Source organism: Sarcophilus harrisii, chromosome 5 (assembly GCF_902635505.1).
Source record: "Sarcophilus harrisii chromosome 5, mSarHar1.11, whole genome shotgun sequence".
Taxonomy (NCBI): Eukaryota; Metazoa; Chordata; class Mammalia; order Dasyuromorphia; family Dasyuridae; genus Sarcophilus; species Sarcophilus harrisii.
Window position 1 is genome coordinate 10,153,501 of NC_045430.1, and position 19,877 is coordinate 10,173,377.

At 45.2% G+C, this 19,877-nt stretch overlaps 1 protein-coding gene across 1 annotated transcript in view; it reads right to left on the minus strand.

Moving 5' to 3' along the window:
- MEI1 (meiotic double-stranded break formation protein 1) overlaps positions 1-15,002 on the minus strand; it is a 60,108-nt gene extending 45,106 nt beyond the window's left edge. Inside the window, exons 1-9 of the mRNA XM_031940686.1 lie at positions 14,806-15,002; positions 12,820-12,943; positions 10,184-10,234; positions 8,783-8,856; positions 4,279-4,384; positions 3,174-3,377; positions 2,295-2,425; positions 1,387-1,501; positions 344-460 (exon numbers count right to left, since the gene is read on the minus strand). Coding sequence (XP_031796546.1) covers positions 344-460; positions 1,387-1,501; positions 2,295-2,425; positions 3,174-3,377; positions 4,279-4,384; positions 8,783-8,856; positions 10,184-10,234; positions 12,820-12,943; positions 14,806-14,973 — 1,090 coding nt within the window. The 5' untranslated portion in view covers positions 14,974-15,002. The remainder of the gene's footprint in view (positions 1-343; positions 461-1,386; positions 1,502-2,294; positions 2,426-3,173; positions 3,378-4,278; positions 4,385-8,782; positions 8,857-10,183; positions 10,235-12,819; positions 12,944-14,805) is intronic.
- Between the last annotated feature and the right edge of the window lie 4,875 nt (positions 15,003-19,877).

The window sequence follows — 19,877 nt, forward strand, 5'->3', positions numbered from 1 at the left end:
AGTCAGAAGGCCCAGGTTCCAATGTTACCCCATGGGTGACCACTGCTGGGGGCCAGTCTCCTCCTCTGAGAACAAGGAGGCCGGGGGCAGTGCGCTGGCACAGCGGAGGGGAGGGAGGGGCCCTTATGATCCCCCTTTTACAGCTGAAGAAGCCGAGGCAGGCAGAGGGTCACCAAGCCAGGGCTGAACCCCAGTCTTCCTGCTCCAGGCCCCGGGCCCCCAGGCCCTCATCCCTTGGCTTGTGGGTCCCCCAGGGGCCAGAGGGCAGCAAGGGAAGAAGGGCGGGAGGGAGCCCTTTAAAGCAGGGGGGAACCACAGGAGGAAGGGCAGGGCGGGCACAAACCATAGACGGTGTGACACTTGGAAAAGAAGAGGCGCTCCTCAGTCAGAAGCAACAGGCAGCTATACACGGGGCAGAGGAGGACCTCGCTGCTGCACGAGAGGTGTTCGAACAGGAACTCTGCGGGGCGAGGGCCGCGGCCTGGGTCAGGGCGGGCCAGGGAAGGCCCCACAAGAAGCCATTTCTCCATGAGGGGATGCTTCCCTCCCCCAGCAGCTCCCTCTGTGAGCCCCACACTGCCCTAGCAGCCCTAGGGCCTTATGTACCTTCGGACTGTGCCGCTTCTCCATGCCCGCTCTGCCCAGGGCGCAGGGGGCAATGCCCAAGGGGGCCCGCCCTCACCCCTCTCCTGCTCAGGGGAGCGACCCCGGGCAAGGCTTCTTGGGCCCAAATCCTCTTATTCTAAGGAGCTCTTTTAGAGGGCAGACTGCACTTTCACATCCAGATGATTTTATCCAGTGAAATAAAAAGGGCCAGTGGGGGATCCTGGGGTTCAAAGGGCATGAGAAGGGAGAAGGCACGGTCCCAGCCTTGGCTACATACTGTGGCACCGACCTAGGCCCTGCGCCGTCTTGTGAGTCTGAGGACGGTGCCGGACCATAGGTGCCCTTTGGGGTTTCTGAAGCACTTCCAGACATTCTCTGGCCTTCCTGCTTTCCCTCTGATGCTCCTGACTCTCAACTTGCCCCCCTCTGCTTTCCACTGACACAGGTGGCTTCCCTCTATCCTTCCCAGTCCTTCCTTTGGGGCAATCTAAGAAGCTTGCCCCCTGCTGCTTGGAAATCCTCAACTCCACCCATGTCTCAAGAAAGTCCCTTCCCTCTCTCTGCCTCAGTTTCCCCATCTCTCAGATAAAGGAGCTGGGGCCCTTCTGGCTCTCAGTCAGCGATCAGAGCAGGGAGATGAAGCCCTTTGAATGAGGAGAGAACACCAGGGCAGAGAGCAGGCGCCTTCTGGCTCTCCCCAGGGGCTCTCCCAGGGACCTTCCTCTGGAGGCCAGCGACAGCCTCACCCTCACACCCTCGCCAGGGCCTGGGGGTCCATACCTGGAACGTCGGCGTGGATGAAGGCCGGGGCGTACTTGGCAGGGGACCGCACCAGCATGGCCGCCATGCAGTGGACGCTGGCCACCTGCAAGGTCTCATCTCGGGACAGCAGCAGCTGGACAAAAAGGCAGAGACTGATGCTAAGTGGCAGCAGGAGCCTCATCTCGAATGAAGCCCGAGCACATTGGCCCAGACCCCCCGAGAGGCGGCTCAGGCCCACAAGAACATCTCGTGGGTGATCAGAGGGACACCAGAGAGGAAGCTGGCATCGGGCCCATACTTTGGCGCTACAGACAGCTGGAGAACGGAAAGGGGGAGGCTGCCCTGGCCCCCTGGCCCCGAGCCCTCAGGCGGGCACCACCTGAGGGAGGCCAGGAATCAGGTCATTCCCAGTCCAGCTCCTTCACTGTGACAGAGGTGACGGAGGCAGTATCTGGAAATGCCCCTGCCAGAAGGGGGAGCTCTGACATTGGGAGAGCAGGCAAATGAATGGGGTTAGGAGAGGGGAAGGAATGGGAGTGGGTCCAGTTTGGCTGGAACACTGGGTGCATGAAGCAGGGCAGGGGGTCACTGAAATTAGCCTGAAAAAGTGTGGGAGCTCCAGGGGCTACTATGTTCAGGCAAAGATCTCCAGCCTCCATTTGTGCCTAATGCCGATGTCCACCAGCAATGCCAGAATACGGACCCAGTGACAGCAAGCCTGGACAGATTTTGAGATATTTGGGTGATACTATCTAGGATTCCCCAATGTCTCTGCATGGAAAAAAAAAGAATGCTCAAAGACGACTCAACAGAGCAGAACTCCAGCACAAACATAATGGCTCCTGAGCCTGTGGGAGTGGCTCTGTGACAGCGACAACAGGAGACAGTTTTTGATCAGGAGACCCAGAGCCCTGCAAAGGAATTACCTTTTTAAGCACTAAGGGCAGAGTAGTTTCCTCTTGTGGGGCCTCAGCATTTTCAGAACTCCCTGCCATCCCGGATTTGCTCATTATGACTGATACAAAGAGGTCGTATTTCAGTAGTTGTCTCAGTAAACCTGTGAAAATAAAAAGGAAGAAAAAACCTCCTCAAGCATCAGCTTGAGAAGATAAGCACAGAGGTTGGCTATCACCCCCTTCAGGAAAACTCTTGGGTGGCTTTCTATCCCAGGGCACTTGGGGACAGTGCTTCCTTTGCACAGAGCAAGTGCTCCGCCAACTTCTGAATGAATGGATGGATGAATCGGTCTCCCTCAGCCTTCAGTATGAGAACAAATCCCCAAGCATCTTCTCACTTTCAGTTCAATTCAACAAAGTGCCTACTATGTTCAAGGCACAGCACTAGGGGCCACCATGTCCCACCAATGGAATGATCATTAGGGTTATTTTAATCAGAAAGGTGGTAGTTACTCCAGACCTTTTCCTTCTTTGGATCCTCCCTCTTATACGTCAAGGTTTCATTACTGTGGTCATCCCCACCACTTAAAAAGAAGTCACTTCAACTTTAAGAGGTGTTTCTTGGGCAGCTGCTGACTCCCAGTCAGCCTCTCTCAGCTAAGCAAGCCTGTTCCCCAGCGATAGATACTGGGCTTATAAGAAGCTTTTCTAGCTCAAAAGGACCTCACAGAGCTTAAACTTCTCTATCATTGCCTTCAAAGGCCGAGGATTACCGCCAATACAGGATAAGAAACCTGGATGGCATACAAGGAAGCCTCCTCTGGGGCCAATTAATTTGCCCTACAAAGTCCTGCATGCGGCTGACAGAAGTTCTAAAGAAAAAAGGCTTCCTCTGCTTCTTCCTCTCACCCATGCAGTTAATCTGCAGCTCCTTTGTCTGGGCGTTGTCCAATGTGGTAAGGAAGAGGGAACACAGCTTCTCCCTGAAATGGCCCGACAGTTTCTCCGCGACAACGGGAGAGGAATACAGCTTCCCATACAGATAGCAGACTGCGGCCTTCACTGCCTCATTGGGGTACATCAGACCCTTCAACTGATGCTCGAGGAGGCTGCCTGCCCAGGGAAACAGCAAAAGGAACTGGATGTTGGCAAGAGTGATCGTCATTCAGAACCCCCAAACCCAATACATCATCATTGTTCTTTCTAATATTTGTCCAGCTCTATTTTTACAACAGCTACAAAGGAGGCAGGATGAGTATTATTATTCCCATTTTACAGATGAGAAAACTACTGTTATTCAAAATCTCAGAAAGAAAATTGGTGGAAAGAACACTGAGCTGGGAGTTAGAAGACCTGGGGTCAAGATGAAGAAGAACCAGCTTCAGAGAGAGGAGCTACCTGAATCTGGCCCAACCCCCCAATTTCTAAAGAGGAGGAAAGAGAGGCTGAAGACCAATGATTTACCTGAGCCAACCAAAGAAGGGAAAGGAACCTATATGTGCCAAAATGTTTGTGGCGGCCCTGTTTGTAGTGGCTAGAAGCTGGAAACTGAGTGGATGCCCATCAATTGGAGAATGGTTGGGTAAATTGTGGTATAGGAATGATTTGCCTGGGCCAGGAAGCATCAGAGAGGGGACTTTAACCAATGTTTACTGACTCTGAGGCCTCTTATTGGTATTTTTCCCACTCTACCACCCCTCCTTTCATGGCATCTGTGGTTTAATGAAGAAGAAAAAAGGGGGCGTGTGAAAAATCATACAACCACTTGCCAAAACCATACAAACGGGTGCCAGAGTAAAATAATGCAAACAGCAGCTCCCATTTCTAATGCATTTTCAGGCTTCTAAGTGTATTTCTAGAAAGTGAGTAGTTTAGGATTTATGACCCCATTTAAGAGATAAGATAACTGAGGTTCAGAGGATAAGGGCATACTGAGTCCTGTGGGAACAGAAAATAATGGAGAAGTAGAAGCTGCATGACAAGCAGGGAGAGGAGCCGACAGGTCAGCACTCACCATGTTCTATCACGAGAATCTCGGCAAGGGAAGGGATGGAATCCACCATTTTGCCCAGGAGGGTCATTGTGGCCAGGCTGTCCCTCATGGTGGGAATGTTACAAAGCTGTGAAGAAAGTAATAGCAAAAGGTCTCTTTTCTTTAGTACTTTAATGCTAAATAAAAGCACTTTTCTCACAACAACTCTATAAAGGACAGAGGGTGGGCAAGGACTCTTATCCTATGGAAAATGCCATCTGTGTCCAGAGAAAGAATTATGGAAATGTGATTCGAACGTGATTCGAAGCAAAGTATTTTCACTTTTTTTGTTTGTTTGCTTGTTTTTTTTGTCTTTCTCATGTTTTTTCCCCTTTTGATATGATTTTTCTTGCATAACATGATAAGTATGGAAATATGGAAGGAAGTTTCTGAGCAATGGCAGAGTAGGTCAGAAAATTTCAAGCTCTCCAGACATGCCCCACAATAGAACAAATTTGTGCCTCAAGGCAAACAGAGACAGAGTGAAAAATCAAGAAGACTTGGGGCAGATCAGGGGTTCTCCTGGCACAACCCAAGAAGATCCAAGAAAGTCCCTAGAATAGCTGAATAAATTGTGGTTTGTGATGGAATATTATTGTTCTATGGAAATGATGGACAGGTTGCTCTCAGAAAAAAAAAAAAAACCTGGAAAGTACTCCATGAACTCAAGCAAAGTGAAATGTACTGTATACAAAGTAATAGCAATGCTCGTGGATGACCAGCTATAAACGATCTGCTTTTCTCCACAGGACAAGGATTCACAACTACTCTGAAGAACTTAGGATGAAAAATCCTATTTGTACCTCAGAGAAGGAACTGATTGTATCTGAATACAGATTGAAGCATTCTCTCTCCTCCCTCTCTACCTTTCTCTCTCTCTCTCTCTCTCTCTCTCTCTCTCTCTCTCCCCCCACACACACACACTCTCTCTCTCTCTCATTTTATTTTTCTTGATGGGTTTTTTTTATTAGGGCGGGAAAGCTATGTTTTCTTTCACAACATGATTTTTATGGAAATGTTTTGTATAACTTTACACAATTATACAATATATGGTTTCTTAATGGGGGTTTGAGCTGGGAACAAGGGAGAGAATTTGGAGCTCCAAAGTTTTCAAAACAAATGTAAAAAAAAATTTTGTTTTAAATGTAACTGGGATAAAAACATTTAAATAAATAAATTTTTAAAAAGAAAAAAGGAAGACCCCAGACTGGGGGATTAATCACTGTGAAGTGCCAAGGAATACCCACTGGGGACTCGGATCTTCAGCAGAAACCACAGAAACTCCCTGACAGCTTGAGGGGTCTGGGGTCTGCTGATTAGGACTGCCAGACCCAGCTGTGCTGCAAAGACATAGCTCTGGGAGAGAAGGAACCAGCATACCAGGAGTACAGAGTGAGAGAGAGACACTGCTGGCTTCGGGTACTTGCAGGAGGATAAAGCTTTTGGTTTGGGGTTCCAGGTCAGAGGGGAGAACTGAAGTGAAGCTAGAGGCACCATCTCCCCCCTCCCACTGCTTGATTAGAGGTATTTACACTAATACTTCTCATTAAAAAAAATTAACCAACAAAGAAGAAATAACTCAACCATATAAATTTACTATAGGAATAAGGTTCATCTTCAGAGGTGGACACTGAAGTAAAAAAAAAAAGCTTCTTCTATTCCAAAGAGTAATGTTAAATGGCTCCCTGCCCAGAAAGAATTTATAGAAGAACTCAAAAAACAATTTAAAAATTAAATGAGAGACAATGAGGAAAAACTAAAAAAAATCCAAGAAAATCAAGATTATGAAAAAAAAGTGTTAACCAACTAGAAAAGAAGATATAGAGTCTTAAAGACAAAAATAACTCTTTGAAAATTAGAATTAGGCAAGGGGAAGGTGGCAAAGCTATAAGAGATCAAGAAATAACAAAATATAATATAAAGCATAAATATAGAACAGAATGTGAAAGATCTTATAAGAAACAAATCAGGAGAACAGATCAAGAAAATAAACTATAAGAATAATTGGACTACCTTAAAGTTGTGACCAAAAAAAGAACTGTGACACAATAATGCAAGAAATAATCCAAGAAAATTGTCCTACAGTGATAGAACATGAGATGAAAGTAGAAATAGGAAAAAAAAATCCACTGATCACCATCTCAAAGAGAGCCTTTGTGGAAAACACATAGGAATATTATTGCCAAATTTTGAAACCCCCAACTCAAATAGAAAAATTTGCAAGAAACAAACAAAAAATACAATTCAAATATACTGGAGCTAAAATTAGAATTGTACATCATCAGCCACAAATACAAGACCAAAGTCCTGAAATTATATATACTATCAAAAGGGCTAGGCTGCAGTCAAAAATATCATATCCAGCAAAACTGTCCATAATATCAAAGGAGAAAAAAATGGACATTCAATGAACTTGCAGATTTTCAGTACTTTCTTTTAACTAAATCCAAACTCAATAGAAAATTTATGCAGTATCAAAGATCAACTTCCAGGAACTTAACATGGACAAATTATTTATGTTTTTTACAAGGGAAATTGTATATCATATATTTAAGACTAACATCAGCAACAGGGTAACTCAAAAGAAAGATTGGATGCAGAATGATCTGACTTTAAAAAGGAAAACCGCCTAGGAAAAGCTAAAAATAGTAATTATACAAATGAGGTATAGAGGAAGAATAGACACAGAGCAATTAGAGGGGGGAGGAGGACTCATAGTTCTGAAAACCTAATCACGTCAGGAATGGATTAAATAGGTAACTATATATAATGAAAGATAAAACGACCTCCAAAATGTATAAAGAAATAAGGGGAGAAGAGATGGGCAGAGGGGGAAGTAAAAGGTAGGTAGGGAAAGAAGACAAGAGAGGGATCCATGGGTGGGAGAGGTTAAGCAATAGGTAGGTAAATTAAGGAGCAGAATTAAAGCAGAAGAATTAGCAGGGATAGGAAAGAAGAGATATACACAAACATTACAACAAGAATCAGGAGTAAAATTTACTAGGGAAAAATACGGCTAGTAATCATTGATTTTAGACAAACTCAAACTTAAAGATTCAATCAAGAGAGAAATCTACATTATATGACAGCCACAGTAATATGTTTTATATGCATGTTGACATATGTATACACACATACACATGCATTTACAAATGTGTGTAATACATGTCTGAATATATGTAAATAGGTATATATGTTGCTCTATGTATATGGTATAGTGGGTATGAATGTATACGTATATATGTGAGGGGATGTCTGTGTGTATGTGTGTGTATGTATATATCTAGATATGTACATATAAATATCAAAAACCAAAAAATATGGAAATATGTTTAAGAATTGCACATTTTTAACATATCAGATTGCTTACTGTCTTAGTGAGGGGGGAGGGAAGGGGTGGAGGAAGAAAAATTTGGAACAGAAAGTTTTACAAAAATGAAAGTTGAATATTTAACATGTATTGGTCAACCTGCCATCTGGGGGAGGGGGTGGGGGAAAGGAGGGGAAAAATTGGAATAAAAGGTTTTGCAATAGTCAATGCTGAAAAATTACCCATGCATATAACTTGTAAATAAAAAGCTGTAATAATGATTTTAAAAAATGAAAGTTGAAAACTATCTTTGCATGTATTTGGAAAAATAAAATGCTATTTTAAAAAAAGGATTCTTATCTACTTTACAGAGTAGAAAACTGAAATTAAGAAAGATAAACCATCTCATTAGTAAAACCAATCCCAAAGGAGGAAACTGCCAGGTTTACATCCTGTGCAAGCAGTGAGAAGAACTTCTCACAGGTATTACCAGCCTCACTGAAAGCAAACTGCACCTGGGTGAGGTGCACAGATTTAAGCCCTGATGAGCTGAAAGATGGAAATGAAAAGACCATTGAGACCTGTCTAGCTCACCTTGTAAGGCTGGAAGCTCACCCACCATTTTATTAAAAGCATTTATTATATTCCTAATTGAAGTACACACACACACACACACACACACACACACACACACACACACCCTATTATCTTCTAGCAGCTGAGCATTTAATGCAAATGAGACTAATATAGACAACTGTCCAGGGCCCATGTAGGTAATACAACAAAACCATGGACTGACAGTTTAGTTACATTCAATTCAACAAGCATTTGTTAAGGATCTACTATGGGAAGGGCAGAGTGCCAGGTCTTAGGCACACCAAGACTGAAAACAGCCCAATTCCTAATGTGAAAGATCTCACCTGCCAGGGTCGGGGCAGATGGGAAGCCCGAGAATTGCAACACAAGTAAGAACGTGTGAAGGCTGGAGGAAAGGTGAGAAAGGTGAGCACATGAAGGTAGGCTTTCTGTAAAAGGTGGCACCTCAGGTGATACCAGAAGAAAGAGAAGGAGGCCAGCAGGCAGATGGCAGGAGATAAAGGCTGAACCGGGTCTGTGATCTTGAAGCTGATTATCAGCAGCTGCTTGAAGTGAGAATGAAAATTGCATATCACTGACCTCCTTCTGGCACTCTTCCAGCAAATAGTGGACGAACGGTCCCAGCTTCAGTTGTACAATAAGCTGAATAAGGACTAAGCAGAAAGAATTCAATTAACCAAACACCTGACATATTCACTTTAGGAGAGACACAGATAGATCATGGGACGTGGTCTTTTCCCTCAAGGAACTTATCTTCTAATGGAGGGGAGGGAGGAACAGAATGTTTGGGAAGAAAAAGAGGGAAAATCTAAACAAATCAGGTAAGTGAGGAAAGCACTAGATGAGGCCTGAGAAGAGTGAGGTGACAGGAAACATCAGAGACAGCTCTCATCCCTGTTCCAGTCCCTTAGTGGGAGACAGGACCTACCAACCTTTTTATTTCTAGTCAAATTATGACTTTTGTACAAGCTGGGCTCCCACCCCACGTGGCAGGTGGGGAATCTGAGGTGCACACAAGTAGTGAATAGTAGGGAAAGGTTCAATCCCAGACTCCCAAGTTCTCTTTACTAAGCTATATGGCCTTCCCTTAAAAAACTCAGGCAGGGGAGTAAACCTTCACCCATACTTGTTCTCAATGGCAGAGGGATCATCATTTTGAACACTGGCTATCCTGCAGTAAAATAATGCAATGATAACCTCATGACCTACTGTAGCATTCATGCTTCCCCAGATGTTCTGAATTCTTCTGATACTTTTCCTGTCTCCTCCTTGATTTCAGACTATCAGTTGTTCCTTCTGAATGAAGCCATAGTACCTGCCCAGAGCATGCCCTCTCTGCCCCTTCCAGCTCAAGCCCCAGCCTGAGGGGTTTAAAAAAGCACAGAACCAGGTTGGCTAAATGCAGGTAAAGCAGAGAAGCACAAGGAGACTTTTATATGAACTGATACCAAAAAAAAAAAACAAAAAACAAACAACAAAAAAAAAAATGGTAAAACAACATGCACAAGGGCCACAAAAATATAAATGGAAAGAACAATGACTATAACAAAAACTCTAAATGGAACCCTATCTGTGACCCAGCTTGGCTCTAAGGAAGAGATGAGAAAATGCACCTCCCTCCCTTGTCTGCAGAGATCATGGGCTGTGGCTGTACTGTCTGTCCACTTCAATGGCTCTACTGGTTAGTTTTGCTGAACAACCTTTCCTTTCTCTCTATTGCTTGATGCGAAGGCTGGCTTGCCAAGGGGTAGGACACAGTAGAGACGAAGGAGATGTTGAGACAAAAGATGTCAATAAAAATTAAAATGTGTGTAATGTTAGGAAAGAGTCACTGCAGAGACCCAAGGGACCATCTTCTCAGCAGAGTACGAGCACAGACTTGAGTGCCTGGCCTTTGTTCTTGACTATGTTCCAGCAGAGGGAGGCGGGCAGTGAGTGACAGCTTTGATGGAGACAGATGTGTAAGAGACGATGTCTCACCTTCCATGGAGAGGTCCAGTATGCTGCCGTCCTCTATGTTACGCAGAAGCCCTGGGGGGAAAACAAAGCCCAAGGACACATTGTGAAGGGCAAAAATAACTGCACCCTCAGCAAAGAGTCCATGACAGGGACTCAAACCTCTCCCTAGTGGTTCACATAGAGCTTTCAGTCTCCTTATTTAGTACCTCAGACCCAGCCTTTTAAATGAATCCCCATCTCGAATAGAGAGCCCGTATTCTCAGGAAGGGGGAAAAGCAGGCATATGGAGTAGATTGGTCCCTACAGTACCACTAAGCTCCCTCCTTGCTCTGCTGGTTTTGAGCAGGAAAAGGACAAAGAGGTCAAAGTAAGCTCCCTAGTGTGTGACTGTGGGCAAATCCCAACACCTCTCTACTCTAGTTTCTCCTCTCTACTCTAGTTTCCTCATATATGAAAAGAGGAGGTTGGTCTTGATGGCCTCTGAGGCCTTTTCTGGCTCAAATCTGTAATTTTATGCTCAACATATCCAGAATATAACCTATCATCTTTGTCCCTAAACTTATTATTTCTCCAAATTTCCTTATTTCTGTCAATGGCATCACCACCCCCATTTCAATACAGAGGATTCAAGATAGAGGGATATCTATATCTGCAAGGCTGGAGGCAAAGAAGGATGTTCCAAAGTGACCAAGCTCAGACTCTGAGGAAGTTCCAGGTCAGAGACAGTTGGGGAAAAGAGCCAAAAAATAAAAGATATAAAACAAATCTAGGAGGAGAAGGGAATTATATTAACAACACTAAATGGGGCCAAGAAGTGACCAAGGACAATGTTCAGGAAAATAATGTGAGACTGAGCAATTAAGAAATTGTTGGTAAATTTGGAGCGATCAGATTGTTGAAGGATAAAATCAGAAGTCAAATTAAACAGCCTTTTTGAGGAGTTTAGCTGATAGGAAAGGAAAGGAAAGGGAGAATGATAGTTAGTGAAGAGGATCTAAATGAAGGTTTTCAGGAAGGGGGAGGGGAGACAGGGACATATCTGTAGGCAATAGGGAGTAAGTAATATTAGAGTAGGGATGACAGTGGGCAATGTGTTGATAGAGATGGGCTCTAAATTTCTCATAGAGGGACTAGCCTTAGCAAGGAGAAAGACTACCCCTTTATCAAAGACTGCAGGATATAGTCAGAGAGATGTAAGATGAAAACAAAAGGGACATCCCCAACAAATGGTCTTATTCTTTTTTGAAATATAATGTGAGGTCCTGAGCTGATGAGTTGGGAGAAAGAGCGCTATGAGAAGACTGAGCAGAGAAGAGGAAGTTTGGAATCACCCCCTGTGGTTTAGAGACTCCATTAGGGAGCAACAGGATTTCTTGCTGTAACAGCAGCCACGGTGAGATCAGCTAGCATGGATCCATCAGTTTTACGACTTCCTCCAGCTCTGTTCTGATGCGCGTGAGTAGGAGAGAAGGAAGCAGATGACAGGAATAATCTAGGGATTAGTTTTGGCAAGACAGGACCTCTGATAAAGGGGAAATTTTAAGTAAGGATGAAAGGGATGGGTTCAGAGAAATCTGGTGAAACCTGTATGAACTCTTGCTGACTGACTTAAGCAGAGCAGAACAACTTACATAATCACAACATTATAAAGATAGACAAAACTGAAAGATTTCAGATCTCTGTCCAGTTCAATGACTAACCACAATTCCTGAGGACCGATGGGTCTGTTACTCTCCTCCTGACAAAGAAATGATGGATTAGAGATGCAGAATACAACATGTATTTTGGACGTGAATGATGTGAGAATTTATTTTGCTTGACTATGCATATATGTCACAGGTGGAAAAAAAAAACAAAGAAAATGCAGCAAGGGATTGCAGATCAGAGGATAGTGTGGACTTGAAATGGTCTGCCAATGGGTTGAGATTGGGAAGGAGGAGAGTGTAACTGGATCGGGGCAAGTGTCTGGGAAAGCATTGGACTGTGAAGGTATTGGAGGTCATGAGGATGAAGAACATGAGAATGATGGGGGTCATAAGGCACAGGGAGAAAAAATGTTAAAATAATGGTAGCAAAGGAATTTTAGAGTTCATGAAAATGGAAGTGGAACTGGGAGGGGTGATGGCAGGATCAAGGGTATGACTGTCCTGATGTGTTATTGAAGTAGAAAGGAGGCGCAGGTCACAGAAGCTGAACAGACAGGAGAATGGGGAAGCTAGCATATTTTAGGGAATGTCCAAGTTCATGGTTTGAAGGTAGGAATAGAAAACTGTGAGGCAGGCATTGCCTTCAGCTAGGAAGAAGAAAAACCATCCTGCAGATCTGCAGGGGTCTACAGATCATGGTCACGAGGCTCCAGACTGGGGAGTAAGGTGGAATTTCCTACCTGCTAGTCACAGAGTCAGCCTTTTTACTCCCCATGTTAACAATCTCTAATTTGACACTCCCCAAGGAGGTGTCATCCCATGGCAGAAACCGAACATGGAGGCAGACCTAAACTTCTCTATACCCTCTCCTCTTCTAGGTATCTCCCCCCCACCTCCACCCAATCCAGTAGTAGTCAGTGAGGGTGGACCCAAGTTCTCCCTGTGATCTCCCCGAGGAGCCTGCCGGGGTGGATGCTTCTGAGGGCCCCGGGGACACCCGCTGTTGCTCACCAAAAAGGATGCCTATGAGGTGGGTGCAGACTGTCTCGTTCTGAGCCAGGAGCTGCGTGACTGACGTGGCGTGCTTCGTGAGGGCGTCGTGGAAGCAGGATAACATGTGCTTCTTGCGCACCAGCTTGAAGATGAAAAAGAAAACGGCGTTTCTTGGCCAAGTAACCCACCTCTGATGCAGCTCTTCTCATCTCCTCCTGCCTTCACACTCACACCACAGGATGGCATGGAGTGGGCAGTCTTGTGACTGGGGCAGGCCTTTGCACTGGGAAGCCAGGATGGTGGGTCTGGGACTGGGAACTTCCGAGACAGAAATTCCCTTCACCGAATGCAGAAGCCCTGATGCTTCTCAAGACAGTTGTACGGGAGAGGCCAAGTGACTTCTCTGCGATCACACATGTGGTACGTATCAGAGGCAGGATCTGAACCCAGGGCTTCCCTCCAGGGCCAGCCTCCTGTCTACTTCATCTCACTGCCTCTGCTTTCTAGCTGCAAACACTTGCCTTATGGATATGAGGGGCTTAATAAATGTCCTTGGATTGGACGGGAGCCAGCCCTTAGCACAGTCTTGTAAGAGATGCTTGTCGGTTTAAGGTTTATGCATGGGGCCTTTGGGGTGACACATGAGAAATTCAAGAGAATAGGGCCACCATTTTAGAGGAGCCCCTATTTTATACAGGGCACATTCCCTACAACTAGTATGGCCAGGAGATGGCACGGGAGATATACAGAGAAGTAGATCGAGTCTGGATCCAAACGGCAGCTCTGCCACTCAGGACACCCAGGACCCATCTACTCCTGAAACAACACAGACCGTCTGCGTGTCCTGGACCCTTGTGGCAGTCAATCTGGGGAAGCCCGGGGAGCTGAGACCCGCTCAGAATCGTGCTTGTGAATGCGCAAAATACATAAGATTACAAAGGAAACCAACCATTAACGAATAGAAAGATGCAACTTTTTTCCATTCAAATTCACTGAAATCTACGCACGGACCCCAGGTTAAAAATCCCTTGCCTAGTCTTTCTCCGCCAGCTTTTCTGAGTCTAAATTGCAAGAGCCAAGGGACAAAAAGTAAGCCCGATTCGGGAAGCAAACATGGAGCAGCAGGGGCACCTTGTGGCGGAAAGTGTAAAGGCCTCCAAGACAGAGACGCACAGATAGCGGCCCCAGAGCAGCCGGCCCGGAGTCGGGAAGGCCCGAGGGCCTGCGCCTGCTTCCGAAAACCTCTGAAAAGGGACTGCGAGGCCCAGCAGGAAAAGCAGGGGCCCGGGCCCGGGAGATGGGGGGTGCGGGGGCTTCTCCGGGGGGCTTTTCCGGGGGGCTTCTCTGGGGGGCTTCTCTGGGGGGGGGGCTTCTCCGGGGGGCTTCTCCGGGGGGCTTTTCCAGGGGGCTTCTCCGGGGGGCTTTTCTGGGGGGCTTCTCCGGGAGGCTTCTCGGGGGGGGGCTTCTCCGGGAGGCTTCTCGGGGGGCTTCTCTGAGGGGCTTCTCCGGGGGGCTTTCTGGGGGCTCCGGGTTAGAGAAGAGGCGCCCGCGGGTGGGAAGCAGGGATGTCTGGGCTCAGATTCCGACTTGGTCACTCCGTGAGCCTCAGTTTCTCTGTCTGTGAAGCGCAGATCATACCCAATAATACCTCCTGAGCCTAAAAAGCGCAGTTGTGTGTGCGCATGCGTCTGCACCTGCAGACACAGAGGCCTGGATCTCGGGCGCTGAGCAAGGGCCAGCTCGGAGAATGCAAGAGGAAAACAAGTCTGGGGGAGGGAGGCTTTTGGGGGGGGCGCAGAAGCAAGGGGGAGGGGTGGCACAGTGGGGGGGAGCCTGGGCGCAATGGGTGGGGAGCGTGAAGCCTTAAGCGTGGGGTGGGGGTAGCACGGTGGGGAGGGGCGCGGGCGCAATGGGGGAGCGGAAGCCTTAAGCGTGGGGGATGGGGAGGGGTAGCACGGTGGGGGAGGGGGGCGCGGGCGCAATGCACGCGCAGTGGAACCGCACCGAGACGCCGCTGGTGGGCTGCAGCAGCTCCACGGTGCAAGCCAGGCAGAGGCGCGGCGGCTGGGGCAGCAGCCAGCGCGGGTCGTGCCGGAAATGGGTCCGCTCGTAGAATAGCACCGCCGCTCCCGGCGCCTCCTCCTCTCCCGCGAGCTCCGGCCTCGCCTCCATCCTCTCCGGAGGCGACACCTCCTCGAGCGCGAGGCAAGCACGCTCTGCGCACGCGCGCTAGCCGAGAGCGGGCCGAGACGAGGCTCTGCGAAGTGCGCCTGCGCGGGCCAGCGCCCTGGGTCACGTGCCCAGGGCGAGTCTCCCCCGGCTGCGGCCCGTGTGTCGGCCAACGTGGTGTCGCGCCCTCGGAGCGCCTCGCCAGTCCGCAGGCTTCCGTCCCGCCCAGAATGCAATTATTAAGCGCTTACCCGAGCCTGGATGGATGAGGAAGCAATTATTAAGCGCCTACCTGAGCCTGGATGGATGAGGAAGCAATTATTAAGCGCTTACCCGAGCCTGGATGGATGAGGAAGCAATTATTAAGCGCTTTCCTGAGCCTGAACATAAAAGCAATTATTAACCACCTTACCCTCAATCTGAATGTATGAAGAACCAATTACTAAGCGCTTTCCTGAGCCTGAACATAAAAGCAATTATTAAGCACCTTACCCTCAGTCTGAATGAATCAAAGAACAATTATTAAGCACCTTACTTTCAGCCTGAATGTATGAAAATGCAATTATTAAGCACTTACCTGAGCCTGAAACGTAAAAAGCTTATTAAGCACCTTACCCTCAATCTGAATAGGGAAGAAGCAATTATTAAGCCTTTCCGAGCCTGAAATAAAAAGCAATTTTAAGCACTTACCTGAGCCTGACGTAAAAACAATTATTAACCCCTTTCCCAATCTGAATGTATGAAGAAGAATCAAAGCTTTTTGAGCCTGGAAATAAAAAGCAATTATTAAACACCTGAGCCTGAACTAAAAACAATTATTAACCACCTTCCTCAATCTGAATGTTTGAAGGCAATTATTGGCCCACCTAGCCTGAACGTAAAAGCAATTTTAACACCTTCCCTCAGTCTGAATGGATCAAGAACAATTATTAACACCTTACTTTAGCCTGAATGTTGAAAACCAATTATTAAGCCACCTGAGCCTGGAACTAAAAGCAATTATTAAACCTTCCCTCAATCTGAATGTAAAGAAGCTATTAAAGCGCTTTCCTGGCCTGAACATAAAAGCAATTAAAGCCTACCTGACGTAAAAAAAATTATTAACCACCTTACCCTCAATCTGAATGTATGAAGGCAATTATTAAAATTACCTGAGCCTGAACGTAAAAGCAATTATTAAGCACCTTACCCTCAATCTGAATGTATGAAGAAGCAATTATTAAGCGCTTTCCTGAGCCTGAACATAAAAGCAATTATTAAGCACCTTACCCTCAGTCTGAATGTATGAAAGAACAATTATTAAGCACCTTACTTTCTGCCTGAATGTATGAAGAATCAATTATTTAGCGCTTTCCTGAGCCTGAACGTAAAAACAATTATTAACCACCTTACCCTCAATCTGAATGTATGAAGAAGCAATCATTAAGTGCTTTCCTGAGCCTGAACATAAAAGCAATTATTAAGCACTTACCTGAGCCTGAACGTAAAAACAATTATTAACCACCTTACCCTCAATCTGAATGTATGAAGAAGCAATTATTAAGCACTTACCTGAGCCTGAACGTAAAAGCAATTATTAAGCACCTTACCCTCAGTCTGAATGAATCAAAGAACAATTATTAAGCACCTTACTTTCAGCCTGAATGTATGAAAACGCAATTATTAAGCACTTACCTGAGCCTGAACGTAAAAGCAATTATTAAGCACCTTACCCTCAATCTGAATGTATGAAGAAGCAATCATTAAGCGCTTTCCTGAGCCTGAACATAAAAGCAATTATTAAGCACTTACCTGAGCCTGAACGTAAAAACAATTATTAACCACCTTACCCTCAATCTGAATGTATGAAGAAGCAATTATTAAGCACTTACCTGAGCCTGAACGTAAAAGCAATTATTAAGCACCTTACCCTCAATCTGAATGTATGAAGAAGCAATTATTAAGCGCTTTCCTGAGCCTGAACATAAAAGCAATTATTAAGCACCTTACCCTCAGTCTGAATGTATGAAAGAACAATTATTAAGCACCTTACTTTCTGCCTGAATGTATGAAGAATCAATTATTTAGCGCTTTCCTGAGCCTGAACGTAAAAACAATTATTAAGCACTTACCTCAGCCTGAATGAATGAAGGAGCATTATTAAGCACTTACCCACACTAAACTCAGGGCATACAAGTGGAGGAGCTAAGAAAATCTCCGGGATTCTCATTCTAAGGGGGGGGAGGAGGCATCAGCTGCTACGCCCACAAAAGACCCCATTCTGACCGTGGCGCTATCTCTGTAATGTTTCAGCCGATAAAACCATACTGGTTTCTGACTGAGAACCCTGGGACAATGCCAAGCACTTTATGCTGAGGACTGAATTTTCTGCCAGTCCACAGGCTTTTATTAGACGCCTATTGGAGTCAGGGGCGGTGACAAGTGCCAAATATAAAAGAAGACCTTGGCCTCCGGCTCTCAGTTTAATGTGGGGAAGGGGCAACATGCCGACAACCCCGAGCTAACAAAATGTGGAGAAGATGAGTTGGAGAGGGTCCCAGAGCAGAGGCACCCGCAGCAAGAGGGAAGGGAGAGGGAGGGATTTTAGCTGACTTGGGAAAAGCCAGGGCAGCCATGAGGCCCAGCAGAGGAGAGAAAGCATGGGATGGGGCCGGGCCGGAGCCCAGAAAGTGCCCAGAGTCAGGGACAAGGGTCCTGCTTGAGGAGCAGCCAGGGGCCCGGGGTCATCGATTGGAAGAGATCCGGAAATCTGGGAGGGGAATGGATTTTGTGTTTGGTCCTGGAGATGGTGAGAAGCCCCTGGAGTTTACTGGGAGAGGAAAGGGTTGGACTTTAGGAAAATCACTTTAGTGCAAAATGGAGAATAGAGTGGGAGAGAGACTTGAGCCAGTCAAACCCATCACAGCTTTCACCCCTTTGCCATCTGTGAGTTGAGAGGTTAATTACTTAATTGTTAATTAAGATCATCCCTAAAACCTGTTGCTGGCTTGCAGAGCTACAAATTGTCTAGGCCGCATTCCACTCTCATTTCTGTGAGACCTTCTGCAGGGGTCCTCAGACTTTTTAAATAGGGGGCCGTTCCCTGTCCCTCAGACTGTTTGAGGGCAGGACTATAGGAAAAACAAAAACTTTGTTTTGTGGATTTTAAATAAAGAAACTTCATAGCCCTGGGGGAGGGGGAGAATCGTCCTCAGCTGCCGCATCTGGCCCACGGGCAGTAGTTTGAGGAATCTAAGGTATCTTGGGCTGGAAAATTCTTTCAGAGAAAGGCCTGTGGGTTCTGCAGTTCCAAATTTCCTTTTAAAGCTTTATGTTATGTATACTTATTGTGTATCTAATTTATATTTTAATGTACTTAACATCTACTGGGCATCCTGCCATCTGGGGGAGGGGGTGGGGGGTAAGAGGTGAAAAATTGGAACAAGAGGTTTGGCAATTGTTAATGATGTAAAGTTACCCATACATATAACCTGTAAATAAAAGGCTATTAAATAAAAAAAAATAAAATAAAAAGAAATAGAAACTTCAGAAAGTTGAAGGACTATAGGGGAGGATAAAAGAACACGTTACAGTGAAAAGGGAGGAGAAAATGAGATACACTGGACAGTCTATCATTTTCTAGCCTGATTTTGTAGAAAATATTTGTATTTACTGATAGCCATTTCTAGAGTAGTAGAGGAGGGAAGGGAAAAAAAAGAACAAAAAAGAAAAAAGAGAAAGTTACATTATAATTTTATTATATATTTTTTAAAAAATAGCAAGTAGTACATAATAGATTTGCATTTTCATGTACAATCATCTTTTTTTCCCTTCTTATTCTACCATGGTATAGAAATGCTTGTTTCTTAAATTCAGAATAAAAAGTAAATTAAAAAAAAATAAAGCATTATGTTAGAGTTCTTTGGAACTTGGAATTTGGAAGAACTCAGGGAAGTCCCTACTGTTAGAAACAAATTGACTCCAAAAGTCAGGTAATAAAGAAATTTTATTGAGAAAGTTCTGAGGATTCTGGCCAGAAGTGGACTCCGCCCTTCCAATGGGAAAAGGTAGTATTAGGTACAGAAACAGAGAAGCTTTTTGCTGATAATTCCTGGCCCTCCAAAGAATGGATTGGTTAGTTCCCCTTAGGGTCTCATCATTTCTTACACGGTTCTCCTAAACATGTTCCCCCTCCCCCATCATACATCCCATGTTCTGTTAATGAGGTTCTAATTCTGCACAGGGTGAGTCAGCTTATATGCACGAAACTTATTAAACAATAAAGAAAAGCTTTGCCAGGTCCTTGATCCCTGTCGATTTAAACCAGTTTCTAGCCTTGACATCTTTATCAAAAGTTAGGAGCCAAATGAGTCTCTTTTTCTGAAAGCTCATTGGTCAGAGATTTTTATTATCTTACATTGTTTGCTCAAGGTTTCTGAGGAATTGAATTTAACTGTTCTATGCAAACATAACTTTAGGTTTTCTCTTACATTCCATCTACTCCACCCTTTCTAATTCTCTTTCTTCCTTTGTGTGCTCGGTGTTTTTATTATCTCCCTATTGTATCCTGAGAAAATTCTAGCTAATTTCTAAAATTTTGGCTGATATTTATGTCTTTCTGTTATTTTTTCTTCTGCTCCTTTTCATTCTTTCATATTTTTCTTCTGCTCCTTTTTCATTTCAATTTGTTATATTGGAATTAATCATCTTTTTTTCCCATTAATTGTTACCCCCTCTGAAAGAAACAAGTAAAATGTGAAACCAACCATGCAAAAACTAAAATAAATCTTCAGTGATAATCTTAACTCAGGGTTGGTCATAGCAGTAGAGAAGGGGAAGCATAAAAGCCAGAATCTGTGGTGGAGAAAGCTCTTCAACAATATCCACAACATGATTGAACATTAAGGATGTATATATAAAACAGAAGG